This window comes from Monomorium pharaonis, chromosome 11 (assembly GCF_013373865.1).
Source record: "Monomorium pharaonis isolate MP-MQ-018 chromosome 11, ASM1337386v2, whole genome shotgun sequence".
Lineage (NCBI taxonomy): Eukaryota > Metazoa > Arthropoda > Insecta > Hymenoptera > Formicidae > Monomorium > Monomorium pharaonis.
In genome coordinates this window covers 2,908,753-2,929,060 of record NC_050477.1, presented here as the reverse complement: position 1 = coordinate 2,929,060, position 20,308 = coordinate 2,908,753, and the positions used below count along the sequence as shown (strand labels likewise).

General features: G+C 37.4%; 1 protein-coding gene across 4 annotated transcripts in view; it reads right to left on the bottom strand.

Moving 5' to 3' along the window:
- Positions 1-503: 503 nt before the first annotated feature.
- LOC105831190 (inhibitory POU protein) overlaps positions 504-20,308 on the bottom strand; it is a 44,142-nt gene continuing 24,337 nt past the window's right edge. The window contains exons 2-4 of one of the 4 annotated variants that reach the window (XM_012671170.3): positions 16,007-16,063; positions 8,346-8,552; positions 504-3,841 (exon numbers count right to left, since the gene is read on the bottom strand). In XM_012671170.3, the coding sequence (XP_012526624.1) occupies positions 3,077-3,841; positions 8,346-8,552; positions 16,007-16,063 (1,029 nt within the window). In that variant the 3' untranslated portion in view covers positions 504-3,076. The remainder of the gene's footprint in view (positions 3,842-8,345; positions 8,553-16,006; positions 16,064-20,308) is intronic. The other 3 variants (XM_036293601.1, XM_036293603.1, XM_036293602.1) reach the window with 3 other exon arrangements.

Here is a 20,308-nt window from a genome sequence, read left to right as displayed (position 1 = left end):
CGTATTCTTAATTTGTTGGGTAACAAAATCTGGAAAACTAAACTCTCTTCCCGACGCACGCATGTCGCGTGAGCGAACGCGCGTTTCCACGGCGCACGCGTTGACTCGCGCAAAAGTGGAGACCAGAGCGTAAGCGCCGGTCGCATCCTTGATATCGGATCAATAGGGAGATTATTATTAATCGCCGAGTCTGAAAGCAGAATATGCACCGAGACTTAAAACAATCCCCTTGTTGTGTCGTTCGCCCTGTTTCTTTCTCCCCCCCCCCTTCCTCTCCCCCTTTTTACGAAAATAGTCGGCGCATGGCGCATGGCGGATGCGCGGACGATCATAAAAAATACGAACAGAGTATAATTAATTCGTTTACTACATACTACGGTATTGCTTTAATATGATATGGTACAGTCTTTTCACTGATTGTCCAATATCACTACGTAAAACATTTTTCTCTTAGCTCTATTAGTTTGTTCCTTTCTCTCTTTCTCCCTTTCACGCTTTTTTCCTTTCTCTCATTTCTCTTTCTCTCTTTCTCTCATTCTCTCTCATTTGCTTCTTTCTCTCTTTATCCATCTGAACCCTCGGTTCCTTACATACGCAACACACATTCTCGTTCACACGCGCACTATCGTTCTCTTCACTGCTTACACTGCACTGAGCGTCTTCATTAGGATTAATATCACTTTTTCTTCGGCGCGACGTATCCGCGCGTCGTCTTTATAACAAATACGTACTTTATATTTTATGTTTCGAGTTGTACTTTTCAAGACGCGTTGGTAATCCTTGCTCTTCGCCGTTCACTTGTCACGACAAGAGTTCGTGAAAAACGAACGACGAAAAGTCTCTCTCTCTTTCTCTCTCTCTCTCTCTTTCTCTCTCTCTCTCTCTCTCTCTCTTTTTCATGCTTTTTTAATCCTGGGATTTTTCCCAACACTCGATCGTGCCTTCAATGATTATTGCTCAGTAAATTATTGCAATGGCGACCTAGTGATTTACGATTGTTTCCGATGTGTCATTTTGCGGTATAAGAGTTATAGATGTTTAAGTGATTTTCATAAAATGTTATAAGTTTAGAGAGAGACGGAAAATTGCAATTGCTATTAACGAATGCACTCGTATTAAATAATATGATATTATGTAGATATTGAAAAATTTCACTCAATTTCAATCTCAATTAAAGATCGTTTTGTACTGGAGAACGTTTCACTTTTAACAAATTTCAATTTTCTTTTTTATTTGTTAATTTTTTATGTCTGAAAAAATTACACGTTAGAGGTTTTTGTTTCTTTAATATTTAGATGTGCTTTGCATATTACTTTGAATCAATTAACTATTGATAAATAATTGTAATGAGACAAACTTTGTTGCATTTTTTTTACTTTCTAGCAAAGAAATATAAAATGCCATTTCTATTGTATATTTATTTTACACGGATTATAGGATTTCACGTATTGGTTTGCGAGAAATGTGATCGTGAAATCGGCGGCGAACAGCGATTTTAACCGCGGATGTCATACGACGAGGGGTCGAAGGGCAAATGGCATCGTAAACTGTTTTATCGCTATCGTTGGCAGCGTGCTTCTTGATCTTGTGGTTTTGCGAATTTCAAGCACGAAGACTCTTTATTTTGACTACAATTTGGAGAAAATATTAGCTGGAGCATTGTAATGAACACAGATATTCAAATTAAATTAAATCTTTGTCTAGTTGTTTATATATACATATACATAAAATTATAGAAAATGCAAATTCACGTTTTCTTCTTGTGCCCCTGATAGTTGAAAATATTATAACATTGAAGTAATTTTTTAAATAATTTTTGTATTTTCTCTGTTTCTCTCTCCATGATAAAAAAATATTATATTAAAATATAAAAGTACATACATAATAAAAAAACTGATTTTAAATAAAATTTATCAAAAAATTTGTCTTTAAATTAATAACAAATATTGCACTACCTATAACGTTTTGCTTAAAAAATTCCAATTTTTATTGGATCTTGTGCAATGTATTTTCTTCTAAAAAAAAAAGAAAACTTTATATCCCGTTTCGGATAAAACGCGCGAATCGGATGGTATTTATGTAGCTCTATAATATTATCATACAACACAAATCCGTCGCTGCAATGCTTACTGCTAATGTAAATGAAAATACGAAGAGAGCGCTTAGCATCCTAGTGCAGAGTTTTTCATTTTCCTAAAATCATACCACGTTGAAAGCATTATGCATTATTGCAACGACCAGTGTTTTCTCGGCATTATCTGTATATTATTCGCTTTTGTATTTTCGAGCGAAATAAAGAGACGCGTGTGCGTTTAAATTTACTTGCTTATCTCTCTGGATATTGGGATATAAAATGTATATCTTTGATATCTTCATAAAGAGGAGAAGATGAGAAGTTTATCAATTAATAGTCTAGTGAAAACGATTCTATTTTACGATAGAAATCGTTTTGCAACAATTTCCAGTCCGTGTGAAGAAAAGGATCGATATCGATTTGATAGAGCGAACCGATTTCGATACTCGGATTTATCTTTACTGCCATCCTCTACCGCGCTGATCAGCCATCGTGAAACATTCGTAAACTCGCGTCACCAGCATTTCATTGCATCGGTTGTGTAACGTCACGAGAGTGATATAATCGTGTTAGATGAAGAGGAGAGAGAACCGAAACGGGTCAAGAATAGCTCCCTGCAACCGGTGATTCCAGAATATGCGTTTCAAGCATATTACACACGCGCAGTGATAACAAGCGACTCGTCGTCGACTTTTGCCTGTGACAGCTTCGCGTACCGATACGTCTACCCGTAGCATCGAGCCATTATCTTCTCTCTTTTTTTTTTTTTTAGTTAGCCGCGAAAGACTGCCGCAGATGGATATACCGCGGTGACGTTTCGACGGTCCGACGACGACGATTCGAAATCTCATCGTGATATCCATCGGCGGAGTCGGGGGAAGCCCAGCTTGCAGAGTTTTGGGCATTTCACGGCCAACCCTGAAACTCAGTCAGAGGTTCGGGTTTCGGCTCGAGACTGGGCAACTGGTACGGTCAGTTTTGCTGTCACAAGCCACCCTCGGGTCAATGTTGAGCCGCGAACTTCATGCGCTTCTGCTTCTGCCGCTGATTGCAGAACCAAACCCGTACGACGTTCTTCTTGAGGTCGAGCTTCTCCGCGATCGCGGCGATCTTCTCGCCGGACGGCCGCGGCTGGACCGCGAAATACGCCTCCAGCGAGCGTTTTTCCGGCGCGGCGATGCTCGTACGTTTCCGCTTCTTCTCGCCGGCCGGCAATACCGACGGCGCGTCCGGGTCGCGTCGCTTGTTCTTCGCCTGGGCCTCCGCCTCCTCCAGCCACGCTTGAAGGATCGGCTTCAGGGCGATCATATTGTTGTGCGAAAGCGTGAGCGACTCGAAGCGACAGATCGTCGACTGCGAGAGGGCGCCGACACCCGGCAATTTGAGATTGGCCAACGCTTTCCCGACGTCGGCCTGCGTGACGCCGAGCTTGATGCGCCGTTGCTTGAATCGCTCGGCGAAGGCCTCCAGCTCGCGCGGATCGGTGTCGGCGTCGGGATGCAGACCCGCCGCGGCCGCGGCCGCCGCCGCTGCGGCCATCGCCGGATGATGATGCGCCGGATGCGGCACGCTGCCACCCCCGCCGCCTAGGTTACTGTGATGATGGTGATGACTCATCATACCGTTCATGCCGCCGTACACGGAGGGACCGTGGATGCCCGCGTGATGCCCCGGTCCACCGCCCGTGCTCTCGGACATCGGCGTCAGTGTCGTCATCGAGTTCGCCGGGTCCAGCATGTCTAGGCTCTCCATTCCCGGATGGCTCATCTGGAACACGTCAATTCAACCTCTTCAATTCGAGCACGCGTTGTCGTCCCCTCGAGGCTAATTTTCTTTAAATGCATTGTTATCTTAACGTTACCTGATGAAAGTTTTATTTAACAACTAGTCGAGTGTTCGCAATAATTGCCTGGACCTTTACTATTAACTAGAGACGAATAGAATAAAATCCATGTTCCGAGATTTGACATTTTAATATTCCGTCTTTCCTCTTTCTCTTTAAGACCCACGCAATCGGTCTTTCTTTTTGAAATACTCTTTCCATAATACAGGGAACGAGAGTTTATATTATATTTAAATGCTTCGAAACTTTTCTTTCTCTCTTATCAATGTTTTTGCTTTTCAATTATTCTTTAAAATGTGATAATTATTGATATGACGATTAGTCGACACATCAATGAAAGGAAATGTATGATTGATTTAAGATTGTAAAATAATTATTAAAGATATGTAAATGAAACATAAATTAGGACAGAGATATTCTTAAAAATTTCACAAGAAATTTTGTTTTTACTACTGATGGCTCTTTTTAATTATTAAAAAGTGATATTAGCAATTATATGTTAGCCAAAAGTGTCTTCCAATTAAAAAATTCGTAGAATTGGGTTCATATGTGTTCAAGGAAATATAACAAGGTACAGAAAAAAAGATGTAAATACGAATGTATATGCTGAAAGGCCGGATGCGTATCGTATCGCCAAGTTTGCGGAAATGCATTTTGATGAAGCACTATCGTGGTGTGGGAGAGATATGAATGAAGGGGATAAAAAGCAAAGTTAGGTTGAGTGCGGTAGAGAGAGAGTAGGAAATATGTACAAGCTAACACGTATAATTATGCAGCACGTGCCGCGGCCGTCGTCACGAATGCAGAACGCACCTCCAGCATAACTCTTTACAAATTATTTATGAACTTCTTTCATATTTTTTTTCGCTTAGACTGCTGTTACATAGGCACACTATTAACTCATTTTCTTAAAGCCAATATCGGATGCTGCATCTATGTGAAACGAAATGGAAAAGTCATTGTCACGAATCAAGTGCGATAAATCGCCAATTATGAATAGATGAGAAAGCTATTTTTCAAAATGATATTTATTTCGATAAAAAGTACGAAGAAGATAATTTTTCTATACTTTATCTCTCGTTTTTCACTTGCTTTAAATTTCGTCTGTAATTTTTAGAGAATTTTTAATATGCAGATTGTATTGACATTGTGATTTCTGTCCAAGTCATATTACAACCAATTTTTTTTATCTTAATTATCAATCTTCTTTAGTACATAATTTATTTATTACGTCCTCTACATACTTAAATATGTAAAGTATCACGCATACGCGTGTGATCTTGTTTGCACACATGAAATCGTCTGGTCTCACGAGAGTATACTGAATTAACTAGACGCCACGGTTTTGACCGTGGGGACAGGACATGTAATTAGAATTAGTTCACGCGTATATTTCAGAAATAAAATTGTTCTTCGCGCACGTATGATACAACTCATTAAACGACGAATTTATATCGAAAATGATAGTAATTATCGATATGGTGCTTACAGATTTTATTATAAAACTTTATATTTTTGTAAAAGAAAATATATAGTGATACATTAAAATTTCTATAATTCATGTAGAACATTCGAACGTATAATGAGACACCAGTGAATTATTTGTTGAATTATCTCTTAATTAACAATCTTCTATCTACATTTAAAAATCCAAATCTCTGGTGTTCTTTCGTTACTGATTATATACCGCATGAATTATTCTTATCGCTAGCTTTGGGCATGAAACTATATTGTATCGCGTTCGGGTAGCACGTAACAGCAAATGTATCGCCGAAATCACTATAAAAATAGTTACTAAAAATATTCACGTCGTTCTCAATCCAGCCATTATCTCACGTACATACGTAAGCGCTTATACGACCTCGCCGAGGGTTATATACGTACACGTATACACGTACGCGTAGGCAACACGCGCATCATCTATTCTCATGAGAACGGTAGTATAGTGAGCTAACTGGATGGCACGGTTTCGGTCGGCGGTGGTGCCCTGGGATAGCGCAGTTACATCAGAAATGCAGGGGGGTTGCGCTGCACGGACGTTGGCGCGGGCAGCGTGGAAAAGGCAGAAGGTGGAAGCTGTCGGGAGCACCGGTAGCAAATATACAAGCGTACGCGAGGGGCAGGGGTAAGGGTGGAGAGGGGACGGGAGGTTTCGTCGGGGGTTGTCGGGGGTGGACTTGCCCAGGGGCGTACGAGGTAGGGCCCGAGAGACCTGCGCAATATTTCATCATTACGCTGACACGATGGTAGGGTTAGCCGGCTCCTATGTTTTGCTCTTTCTCCTTGCTCTATTGCCCACCTCACCCCTAATTTTTCTTTCTTCCCTTCCTTGTTGTGTTGTATAACGCTCTCGATTTGCGCGCGCGCGAGCACACACACGTACGCACGCACGCACGCACGCACGCACACTCATGCGTGCGCATGCTGTTTTTACATCAACTAGGAGCTTGTTTTTGCCTTTCTACTTTTGTCTTTCTTTCCCACTGTACATGTACTCGCGCATTTAAATTCGAACTATTCCTTGCCTTCTATTTAATTACTTATCACTCTCTCTTATATATCCAGCTTATACACGTACGTTTTTTGCAAACCGGTGATAAAATACCATCCGTTTATTAAAACTCGATGTCCTCGATAAAGCGCAGTTTGAAAGTGTCGTTATTATACAAGGTTGAATATTCAATTGAATTAGCTATAAAATTCAATTTTCTCTTTTTTTGTTGCTCGGTAACTGAAGAGTCAAGAATTATTTATATTTATATTACGGAGTTTTCGAAATTGCATTATTATATCGTAATATTATATATCTTGCAATGTAGTATCATTTTGATTTAGAATATTTTTTTCCGTTGAATTATACTATAATAAAATTCGAGAAATAACATTGGAAGATCAAGTCGGAAAGCTTTTTGTAAAATCAAATTTTTAAGCAAAACGGGAAAATAATGATCAAGTTAAAATAAAGTTCCAAATAATTTGCACCTAAGTGGGAAAATCAGAGGGGGCGGTTTATGAAGATAAGAATCACGTACGCAAATCCCGCGAAAAGCCGGCACGGAGAAGTTGAACGAAGCCCATATTGAACCCTCGCCGCAGACTGGTCCCGTGGACCCTTAGAATTCATTGCGCTCTATCGAGAAAGAGGGGATGGGGGTATTACAAACAGAGTCGCGACACGGAGATAATATACAAGCAACACGCCCCTACATTTGAGAAGATCATTCCGGATCGATGCGCATTGGTTACTCGGTGGCACCCCGGCGTCATTCTCCCGTTTGTTCTCCTCTCATCAGCATCAGATTGCTCAGATTAGCATAAGGTACACGAGGCAACAAATTGAAATACGATTCGCACGAAATCATACGTAGTATATATCGTCTCCATCTCTAAATGGCATAATCATGACCGTGACTGCGGTACCGTACGATTATGAACGACGATTGTAAATATAATGCGGCTTATTAACCATTAAAACACAGGAAATTAAAATCGTTGTCTGCATTGTTCGCGATATTAACAAATAAACTGCGTAAATTAAATTTTTCAATCTGCCGATTAAATATGAATTCAAAATTAATTGCCGCGCGTAATTAATTATTGGTAACGATTTTAACCGACCGTTGGATTCGTTGCATTTTATGAATGTACCACTCCCTGGGTTTGTGTATGGGGATGGTACGAGGGGGAAGGGGGAGTTTACGAAACGGCACCAGCGGCACTTCAGCTTTTATCACAATAATTATCATGCATGAACAATAAGTACTGTCCTTTTTTTTTTATTCAATCAATAGTACTAATAAATCTTTCATATAGTTAGATATTTTTATATCTAATACAAGATATAAAAATAGAAATACAAAATTGCGTAAATCATTTAATTAGATATATGTAGTAAAACGCTAGTCGCGTTATGTACATTTTACATAATATTTAAACAGATTGTACACGATTAATATTTGCAATTTTCTTTTTCCTTTTTTGCAAAAAAATCAAAACTTTTCTTTCTGTCACTGACAGAAGATGCCCTTACCGGAGATACCCTTCATACATGAAGAGAATTTTCTGTTAAAATTTACCCTTAAATCTGGTAATTGTGGACTAATGTGTGATCTCGAGGAATTTTACTATACTTTTTAGTAAAATTTATAATACTTTTAGTAAATTTTGCTAAAAGTATAGTGACTTTTACTATACTTTTAATAAATTTTACTAAAAAGTATAGTAAAATTCCTCGAGATCACACATTCTCTTACAATTACCAAATTTTGAAAGTAAATTTTAAGAGAAAATTCTCTTCGTGTAAGGTTGTACGTCTGTGTAGTTCATTGACGTACCATTGCAAGGCAATGCGTTTCCGCGCTTTGTAGCATTGCATTGTATGGAATGTAATGTGTATGATAGAATAATATATCAAAAATGCGGACTCACAAGGAGGTGTGATTGTACCTGATGATGTGGCCGGTTATTTGGATGGGGAGTCGGCATGTGCGCTCCGTGATGATACACAGACACGGGATCGTGCTTCAACGGCATTGGCGTCCCGGCGTTGTGCTTCCCCAAATCTGCTGCTAAAGCCTCTGCTCTTGAAAGTAAGCCATCTTGCAGACCGCTATTCAAACCACCGAACAAATCACCCTATAACACAAAGTGCATAATACATCATTGATTAAACCGTTAACGTTTTGACGTTCAAACAACGCGAAGTATCTGCTGTATTATAACGTATGTTTTGATCTAATTGTAACGCACATTTGCCTAGTTTTTGTAATTTATATGTTCGCAATTATGTTTTCTTTGTTATTTTTAAACAACATTACTCTAAAAAATTCGATATAATTAATATTGCGTCAGTTTTGGAATACTTTTAATTATTGAATATCGGTGTACAATTTTTGTAGTATAAGTACTTAAAAAAACCGTTCTTCAATATTACCAATGAAACTTTTGACTCGTAAATAAAAATTGAGATTGTTAATTAAACAAGCATCTTAATATTAAATTATAAGATCTTTATCAGTGTTAAATTTATTTTTACATTTATACACACATACATATACATATACATATAAATATATGTCTGTTGGACGCAAAGAGACATATTAAACAACGTAATTTGCAAACTGATTTATTTTATATAATTATAATGCAAATAATAATTATTATTTATAATCTACTATTTATTATATAAATTCTTATTGAATTTAATTCGTTTCACGTTGTCGGGGCAACAGTGAGTTTGTATACCGGACGGCAACATGGCTGTGCGATCGATATCCCAAAAATAGTTTTGTTAACCGAGATGTTCGCGTTTTGCGAGATGTTGCTTTTTTTAGCTTTAGATAAAAAATTTTTATTACTTAAACTGAATCTTCAAGTTTTTCCCAGGACTTTCGATTATTTTATTACGCAAATTTAATTTTTATATCAAATTATGCACGCAAACAAAATTTCTGTCAACGGGCATTAAAACTTATTAATTTGATTTAAACAAACATCCGATGTATTTTAATAAAAATACAAATGCAAAGAGGTATTTATTATTAAATATCTTATTACTTATTTTATTAGATTTGTAATTGTAATCTGAGATAACAACTCAATAAACATATTTCAAATTATTTAAAATGTTATAAGAAATCTTACAGAGATTGTTAATATATGATACACATGATATTGCATTATATATAAACTTTGCATTAAAACGGTAAATTGCTTTTCCTCGAAAACGAGTTTATTCGAACGGTAGTCATGATAACTTGTGAACGCAGCCTCGTAAAAGGTTACAAGTTTCGTCAAAACATCTACTCGTCGTGTGAACTACGAAATATGTTGTGGCAAGGAAAGAGTATCTCTAACTCTGTAAGGGATCGTTTTTGAATCTATGTTTATGTAACTCTTCTAAATCTTAAGATGAATAGAACGCGTTCTTAAAGTTCGGCCATGTGTTACGAAATTATTCTGCGTATATGTGACAAAAAATAATAATAAAATATAATTTTTTATATGGGGAATAATTTACGGTCTGTAAAGCTGAAAACAATGTCCATACGTGGAACATTTGACTACTAAAAGATATACATTGTTTGCATATACAGTACTTTTTTGTACAATAAACAACAGATACGTATTATATAATTGGAAAAACGGCGATATTTGCACGGATTAATGGCATTAGATTACGATCCCCCCGAGCCCAGTAACGTCATTGTATTAGCGCTTGTACACATGCCCTATGATGTTCGGTAATCAAATTCATCCGTTACACTGGAATCGATCCGAAGGATGGATACTTGACCGAGTCCCCCTCGGGACGGTGGACAGAATATATCCGTCAGTATCGCGCAGCAGTGGCGAAACTGGACGAGCTGGGCGGGAGGGGGATCATCCCGATTCCCTTTCGCATGTTTGGAGATCCGGTCCCCCTCGGCGAAGTCAACATTTAATGGTAACGAAAATAGCTTAAACTACGCTACGGCGAAATTTATGAGCAACGCAGAACGGAGTAACAAGGGGGGTGGGTGTGATTTCATTTCATGGCGCGTTATGTGCAAGGAGGGTTGGGCTAAAATTCCCTTTTTACAACCTGTCGATGTAGGAAGAATTTCACGAATGCGTATCCTATATTAATTTCTCAAACATTAATTTAATATTAAACGTTTCTCAATCGATATGCATTATGTATTTTTTTTTAATTATAAAGTTATTTAATTTTCTTTGCTATCGCGTTTTTTGTTTCGAAAAAAGAAAAACACAAGAATTTTGCTTACTTATAACAATATTATTCCAAACTCCATCGATGGAGCATTACTGCCGATGTATGTGCCGATACAAATTAATTTAAATTTATATAACTTGATGTCGATTACTGTATACTGTCGACTTTGTGCCTTACAGCCAATTTGTTTTCCATCTATACTCTTTGTTATTGATTAAAACAACTCTTTTAGGAAGGTATCTTAATGAAAGCTATACATTGCATTCATAGCCTCATATCACTTAGACTTGCCTGTACACCGTGGTGAAATCGATATTATATGGGACATTCCGCATCAACTACATCTGTCACTTGCGACATGTTACTAGGTTCGATCTACGTTCAAAGAATATTGCAGTTATAAGTCGCATATAACTTGTAACATGCCTTTGAAGCCATTTCAACATGAGGATATTTTTCAAACTTACGATTGAATAAAACTTCCATCTTTGTATATGCTAATATAAAATTCCGCTGATTAATTTAATAATAAGCAATATACATTGCTTGTAATTTTGCTTGTAAAACGAATCAATTAATTTACTATTTTTGTCGTTGTCGAGCGAGTTTTTTTTCGATTAAGTAATCATTATTATGGTTTTCTATTCATGAAGATGTTCTACTTAAAATAAATCGACAAATTCTTTAAATTTCTAAAAGACATATTATCGTTTTCTCAAGAAAATAATCTCATATACATTTAATTTAAAAGTACGATTAACGTATAAGATATGTATTGTTTATTCGGCTATTTACATCTGGTGCTAGCGTTATATGAAGCAACGGTATCTTTAAAAGTTTGATTATTCTCTTCAACAACTTTTCATTTTCCGTAACCCGCCAAGGCTGCCCCTGTCCCGATTAATCCGAAAGAGTTATCAAAATATCGTTAGCCTGGTCGAGGCGGGTAAAGCTAAAAGTGATTCACTGCCCACTTATTTCATTACGACCTGTAATGTCCGCATTGCCCGATCAATGTTTCATGCGGAAACCACTGGCGTGTTCTAGCGCTTCGATTATTTATGAACTCCTCGTGTCTTCGTCGAGTACGGCGTACCTACGGCTGTCTCTAGGTTGCTGAACTGCCGTCACTCTTTTTAATTCCGAAATTTCCCCCTTGCCGTCTTGTCGTTCGTTGTATTTTAACGTAACGAAACGTGAAGTTGCATTCTGCGAGAGTTATCAACATATGCTACTAAGAGAAGAGGTGCAAAATGTGGAAAATATATATTACATAGAATGCTTTTGTATCACATAGTTATACGTATATAAATTATTCAAACACAAAACAAGGAAAAAATTTTAATGGTTGGGGGAAGTAGATGTTTTTAATTAATTGTTTTATTTGTGCACACTTTATCTAATTTAAAGAATTTCTCCATTTAATTTTTTAAATTATGTTTTAAGCAATGATAAACATTACTGAAAATTGTTGAAAATTTGAAATTGATTTGTAAGGAATGAGGAAAAACACCAAGTTTACGAATAAATTTTATAAAACGACTCATTATTTGAGTGTATAAAAATACGTTTGAAGTAATCACTTTTATACGGATGATTAGTGTGAACATAATAATTTCCTGTAGAAAGTTATGTCCACAATTATAGCGTTTTTCACGCGGACATGCTGCTTAATCGAAACATTAGCAGACCAATAAATCACGGTTCGCGGCTAAGGGGCATGGACCCTCTTTTAACGTAACACTTGAACAGTAGTCATTCAATCTTCATGCGCGTACACGTATACTAACATGTATACATAGGATTGCAGTAGTCGAAGTTACCAGAGTTAGGAAGAAGGTTCTAAAGTATCTCTCACATTACTTTTTTTAACTTGTATCACAACAAATTATATATATTCTTATATTTACATTTTGTTATTTGAATTAATCGAAATTTAAAGTATAGAATTCAGTTTTAATTTAGGATCGTTAATTAATGAATTCACTTTATTATATGCAGTATACATGCTATTATTGTAACCGAGAGCTGATCATAGAAATAAATCAATCTTTTTTGCTACCGTTGCTCTCTTTTCGTATGTATGTATATATATATATATACACACACACTTAATATGGTTAAAGGAGAGATTAAAAAATTTTGCACATAGTTGAATTAAACATTGTATGTTTGTATGTTGTGAATGATGCTTAATGGTGCCACGGAGGATACGGATTGCTCTTATTAGCCACATAGTTAACACTTCCTTCTGTTGTTTAGCAAAGTTTCTTCCCCTCTGCGCGATGCTCTACGTCGTCGCGGTTAATAGAGTCATTTTTCGATGCGGCCGACCCCAGCGGTCGAAATACGTCTTCTGGAAGTAAGGTATTATGAGGATTAGGCAATTACAATTGAATTATCAGACCCTGCAAACCCTCCACGTAATTTATCCGAAAAGCGACGGTGGGTCTGATTAAGTGGCTAACATATAACTGATAACAAGACATAACAAACCGTGTATAGCGCAGGATTGTGCAGGATTAGGTATCAATGGATTAGGATTTAGAAAGACAATCTGACGAGGAAAAAAAGAGAAGAGCAAACGGTATTTATTGATTTCTTCCTACGGTTACATTTTTCCGAGAATTATAATCCTTGTATTAGAAATTTCGCTCTATTAATTTTCACATTATGCTAACTATCAAAAAGAATGCGAAAGTTTATCACGCCAAAATTCCAGGACATAACACGAGCCTCGATTTTTCCCAAGCAATCCTTGATGTAAAAGCGTCAGCAAAATGAAGCCGATTATATCTCACGACGTATTCTGCATTATTTATTCGTATCAAATGCGCATAATCGTTTACCTATCAAGACGCACTCTGTTTCTTGGAAAATGATATTCCCAGAAAGTCAATTTCATTAATCCATTTCGTTCGGGAAGCAGACGACTGCAAAATTAGATGTGCCCCGGACACATCAATATGGTACATAAACCCTCGAACGTGTGCACAAAATCAATTAGCAATTAAAGCTCAGCCGTGTCTGAGCCAGGCGGTTAGTCAGGGAGCCGTCCGCGAGATTCGATCGATAAATGCCGCCAAGTAGCGCATTCGTTCGTTGCGTCAATAAGATACGAATAGCACGGCATCAATACTAAGAGGAGTGCATCAAATGGCGAATGAAAAAATAAAATAAAATCTCGTCACGCGCGGCGTGTGGTTCAATTACGTATCGTCCGTATGCGAAATTGATTAGCGATCAGCTCGCGGTTACTACGGGTCCGAAGTAGCGGAGAGAGAGAGAAAGAGAGAGAGAGAGAGAGAGAGAGAGAGAGAGAGAGAGAGAGAGAGAGAGAGCGCCACGGTCCCGTCGGCTATCGGATATCGCAAATTGGGACAATTACGTTATTTCCGTCCGATAACCTACATCACGGAGTAGTCTGACGCATGAATAAGTAAATTCTTCCAGAAAATCTGACGTCTGACACGAAAACGGGGAGACTGTTCAAATTATCACTTGCATGGCGGAGTACCTACTGTCTAGAGTAAAGAACATTATTCGTGGGCTTCTCGCGCTGTGGGTCCATCAAATTCAGTTTCATTCGTGGCGCAGACGCGACTCGACCCCGCGGCCGCTGTCGCCTCCGCCGCCACCGCCGCCGTCGCCGGAGCGGGTATATCATCGATTTATAATAGCGCTGTTACGTTCCGCTCCCTTAACGACATTAATATTAAGCGTTGCTATATTGTGCACTAATACTATCATATTAACGTCTTTTTATGTCCGTGGCGCCGAAGCGCGCCGGCGACGACGGCGACGACGGCGACAACGACGATGACGACGACGACGCTGTGACTTGTTTGCCACTGCTGCACATTTCTCGTCCCTAGTATATTGTTGTTGTTAAATCTGCATTATCGATTTCCATTTCCGCTGCGTTCGGTCATTCCGTTGCGGTTCCAGCGCATTATCGTCGCGTATTGTTTCGGTACCATCTATTATTATTATTATCATTATTATTATTGTCATTACGTATGTATTGATGCGCGTCTCTCTCTCTCTCTCTCTGCATTTCATCTTCATCGATGCTTTTTCTACAAATTTATGCGATCGGATGCCTTCCATAAATCGCTGTCTTTGCACAATTATGCAAATACAAGAACGAAAAATACAAGACATAGATATGCACGAGTAATTTCGTGCGGCCAACGTCTCTCCGAGAGTAGAAATGTACGAGGAGGAGCAACACGCGCGAAAAGCGCCGGTTGCGAGACTCTTGTCTCTCGTAGCGTCGCGGGTATCTGTTGCATCTGTGGCGAGCATAAGTGACACATAGCTCTTTTTACGGCACTCGACTATCCTGGCATCGCCTCATCGTATATCTAAATAATCAATTTACTACTGGCCATAATCGTAACCACGAGTTAGCGAGTTTATGCGCGCCCGGCCACCGTAACTACGTGGCTCCGTAAAACATAAATATTATGGGGGCATTTCGTATACAGCAACAGTCTCATAATCTCTTTCTCTTCCTCTCTTTCTCTCTACTTCTCTCCCTCCCTCTATCTATCCTTTTCTTCTCTCATTGTTTCTTCTTTCTTTTTTTTTTACGTTTCCTTCCTTTCTTCCACTTATAATTCTGAAGGGGTGAAATCTAATCGAATCTTTGCTAACAAAAAATCTTACAATTCTATTAAAAGAATCGTCAATTTTATGTGACAACAAGTTTTTATTTTATTTTATATTTCTCGTTTAATGTGTTTTCTTTGTTATTTTTATTGAATTTATTTTATTAAAGCGAAGAATTTAACAAGTATAATATGAAAAACAAAATATACATTTTGTTTCAATATAAAAGTATTTCACAAAACATTTTTATTATACTTTTAATTTTAATTAACTTTTTTTAATTTAATAGTTTGTAAAATAGAAAATAAATATAATGATAAGTCAATTATGTATCTATATAAAAATTTTTAATTTTTATATTCATAATGTTGCGATATTGCAATGTACAACGCAAGAAAATTGTCGTACATATTATGTGAATTTAATTATTTGAAAGGCGGCAGATGATGTATAACTACGCTGTCTCGTCTGAAGATGTCTCAAATAATCGGGTTGTTCTATTAAAATGATGTCACGACGACGTCGTTTCGAAAAGATAATTATATATTATCCGTCTAGGCGCTTTATTAACCATCTTCTAAATAAGTTTATGATTAATAAAATAGCTGATTCTTTTTTTCATAAATTACATCACGTACTAATAGTGTTTGTTTCAACAACACGCGGCGCAAAATTAAACCAATCGAATCAATTTCTAATTACGTACATAGAGGAAAAGAAAGATTAAAAAAAAGAAAAAAAAACGTAATTCGGTACTCACATTATGCCTCGGTGACCAAGAATTGCACACAATGGATGCGTCTTCGAATATACGACTCTGCAAAATAAAAAAATGCCATTTCTCATCGGAATCAAGATTTTCTTATAGTACAACACTAAACCAATTTTATCTAGATAATGTTGAATATTTTTCTTCATATAGAAATGGCAGCATATGAGATGAGAATCTAAATTGAAAAACAGAAAGATTTTCAAGCGCCAATTTGCAAATACATTAAAATAAGTAATTATTTATTGTTTCGTTAGACAAACGAATTGGTGGACTTTAACGCTAACTTGATGATGACTTTGATCTTAGTGAATCTAACAGTAAGATAACGTATCTTTTAAAATTAATCCATAATTAATTATCAGCTATTTTTTTATTCTTACAAAAATTGTGACTTGAATATTATAAGTGTGTTTGTTCTTAAACTTGTTCTAAAACTCTTCGATGTTTCCTTTCTTTTATTTTATTTAAAAAAATAAAATAAGTACAAAGTAAATAATTCAATATACAATATTGACTATGTCTACGACAGGAATTTCGTAATAAAACAATGTGCGCGAAATAAGAGAAAAAGTAAAATCAACATCGGATTATCGCGGAGATGTATATTTTGTTAGTGCAGATCTATGTTCGACAAGGGATGTCACGCGCGGCGGTTCTCGAGTCTCGCGTAGACTAACCAATTTCAGTGCGCGGCTAATGACCGTAGCCGAGAAGTATTTTCATCCAAATGGAAATCGAACGTGTTACGAGATTTACCTGTCAACGGCGCTTAATATTTATCTCGTCTGCATATTTTATTTTTGCCGAACGCCGCAGGACACGCACGCGTGCGCGAAACGTACTGTCGCTCGCATTGTCCGTTCTCTTTCTCTCTTTTTCTTTCTCTCTGCTCTCTCACCTCTACAAACACATACGTATCTATATATATATATATATATATATATATATATATATATATATATATACATACATGATATATACATACGTATACATTTATATTATATTTAAAGCGAAGTGGAAAGATTGACAGAATCGGGGCATACCGGCGTCGCGACGCCGTCGCAAATTAAATGAGTCATTTTAGGATCCGTGCAGAACTAGGTAATTCAATATCGTCCTTATTAAAGCGTCGGCCAATTCTGCACTCGCGCAGAATTTTCTTGATGACAATGATTATGTCATTACGGGCACCGAGACTAATATGAATACATCACTCTTCCGAAGCGACGTATTTTATTAACATGTCACACGTCCCATGCGCGTCCGTGGCGATACTTGAAATCGACGTGTACGCACAATATATCATCGAGGTTCGATTGCAGATATACGTGCCACTCAGCGCGCATTTGACATGATTTTTCAGTCATTTGTCATCCTTCGCACTGGGTAGACATCGATGCCCCTTTTACGCCCGACTGTCAAATATTCATCGAGACAAACTATCGTGAAAAAATTAAATAGACCAAACTCATTTTTCGATTTGATTTCAGGTGGAATTTAACGGTATCTCTTGTGCGACTCGCGGAACACATTTGGTGTTTTACTGAGTAAGATATTTTAACTTGAAGAATTATGAACATAATGTAGTGTCTTTTGTCTCGACGAATGTCACATGTTGTATTTTTGCGCGATTGTCAAATGCTCATTGATGAGATTATCTCGCCTTTTGTCTGTTTAACTCGAACAAGATATCATATGATTTGATGCTATTTGCTTCATATTTTTAATACATCTCGATCATTTGAAAAGGTTTGATTGACACCTTGGATATGATTATTACCATCGACAGGATGTAGTTTAATCTTTTCTAAGAGTAGGTAATCAAATGATGCAAACAGAAACTTCTCATATTATGTTTTTTTAAAGACAAGAATAAATTATGAAAGTTTTTTTTTTCAAATATTGTTATTAATCCTCTTCTATGATAAAAAGTAATTAAAAAATTGCATTGCAAATACATATTATTCAAGTATTCGATGTAATACCATTTATCGACGAAACATTATCGATGCAAAATTATATAGTATCAGAAAGGATGTTATTGATTATAAGGAGTTATATAAATAATTAAGAGAAATAAGAGTAAAATCTTGTAACATTGAATAAACGGTGACAGATATATTTGAACACCGTGCGGATTAGATTTAAAGAATTAAATCGTCAAGCACAAAAACCCCTTTTAACGTTTTATGTGTTTATAAAAAAAAATTTCGCTCTTCTGGAAAACACGAACGAGACTGAAAACTATCTATTATTCAGGACATCCCTAAAGGATTTAAGAAAAGAATGCCTTAATGTACTTTAAATTATACATTTTCATCTTTCTCAAATTTCATCAATAAAAGGAATTAATCCAAAATTAGCTAGACTCACATGGTCGATCAGTCACAGCTATATAGAGAATGCGAACTAGTCCAATTCTTTGAACAAGGCTAATACGCTTACGCAACAATATGCTGTGGCGCATTAAGCATCGCACGCTATAACGCACGTCATCTCTCTTAAATTCTATGTACGCTTCTATGTATGGACGCGGTGCGTGAATATGTATGCGTGCGCGCATTTGTACGGTGCGCGATGGAACATTGTGTGCGCGTGTGTCTATACGTATATCAAGATACATGCGTGTGTATTGCAGCGTGCGGAGTACGAGAGCTCCGGCGCGGTGCATCAGCGGCGCACAAAAGCGCCTCGTTGCATCGGCACGTTGTGTGCGTAGCGGCTCTGTACAGGCGCATATGTACAAGTGCGTATACATACATATACATATACATATACATATATGCGCGGAAGCGCCTAGTGCTACGACGCGAAACACATTGCGGACTCGCACGAGTAAACAGACGCAGTCGAATCAGTTTGCCCGGCTAATTGATTTTCCTTCACATGGCCGATACCGCCCGCGCTCGCGCGCGTAACGGCGGCGCGGCCCGGCTCGGCCCGGCCCGGCATGGCCCGAATATAGAGAGACACAGTGCAACGCGCCGTACAAATCCAATCCGAAACTCTCGTTTGATTATCAAGCGAATTCCCGCGGCCGATTGTAAATCAACTGCCACACCGTGCCGGAGGATCATACTGATGCTTTAGATTGGACGATATGGCGTGGCGCACGAATATCGAAAATTTGACCTTTTTTGCTGCGAGATACGCACGGCGAAAAATTTGATTGAACATTGTCGTGGGGCGCAGCGGAGCGCGAGACGCAAAATGCGAAATGGCATTTCTGTCGGGAAAAATTTTGTTTTAAACTCCACAATATCTGTTGTGATCAAATCGTAAAATAAAAGAGTGCCTTAAAAGTTGTTGTAAATGTTGCTTATAAACAGCCGTAAAAAGTAACAATAATTTTTACAAACGACAAACAGCAATTTTTGCCTCGTCTCAACAGAATACTTGTATAATTTAGTCGTAAATCTTATTTGATATATTTTATTTGATCATAAAATCAATAAGTGCGCGATCTTATAAAAATATTAGACAAATTAACAAACAATAATACTTATTTAAATGCGATAAATAAAAAATGTTGTCGACTATAGACGATGAAAATATTTTGGACATCTTTCCTAAAAGAGAGTTAATTTTTAAACAAGAATCAGAATAATTATCATAAAAATATAGCAGAGCAAGACAGACTTGGATTATATTAAGGATTTAAAGTCTTTGAAAGTCTTAAAGAAATAAAACACAAAATTTATCTCTAATAAAATATAATAAAATTTTCTAGTTTCCTCCGTAGAGAGTTGTCGTTAAATGTAAGCAACAAAAGCGTTAAGGAAGCGAAAGATATAAGTTGGCTGTTTAGAATGCTACAAATGAATTCACTGAATAATGCAGAATGGTAGACAGTAACTGTACGAGGGCAAGTGTCTCCGATTATAACAAAAGTGAGGGGCTCGCAGCCCGGCTCATTTGTTATTAACCGGCGCGAAGGAGCGTTGAAGTGCAGAAAGACTTCGAACACGACTTCACACTTTGACTCCCGTGGCCCTTGGTAACTTTAGATAATTACCGGTGAAACTTCCGCGAAGATTCTTACGTACTTTCTCGCAATATTCTCGGAGCACGTTCTCTCGCGATTCATCGTCATCGATATTACGTTGCGCGAATTGAGGTAAGATAAATTTTTTAAACATAGCGTAAAAACGAAAGCATTTGTTTCTACCAGTAAAATCTTTATAGCGAATATCTTGTGAAATAATTTCTCGCTTTTACACGAAATGTATTTATTTGATATTTTTCGGCAAAAAATATTTATTCGGCAAACGGTGTCGGCATCGAGAAAAT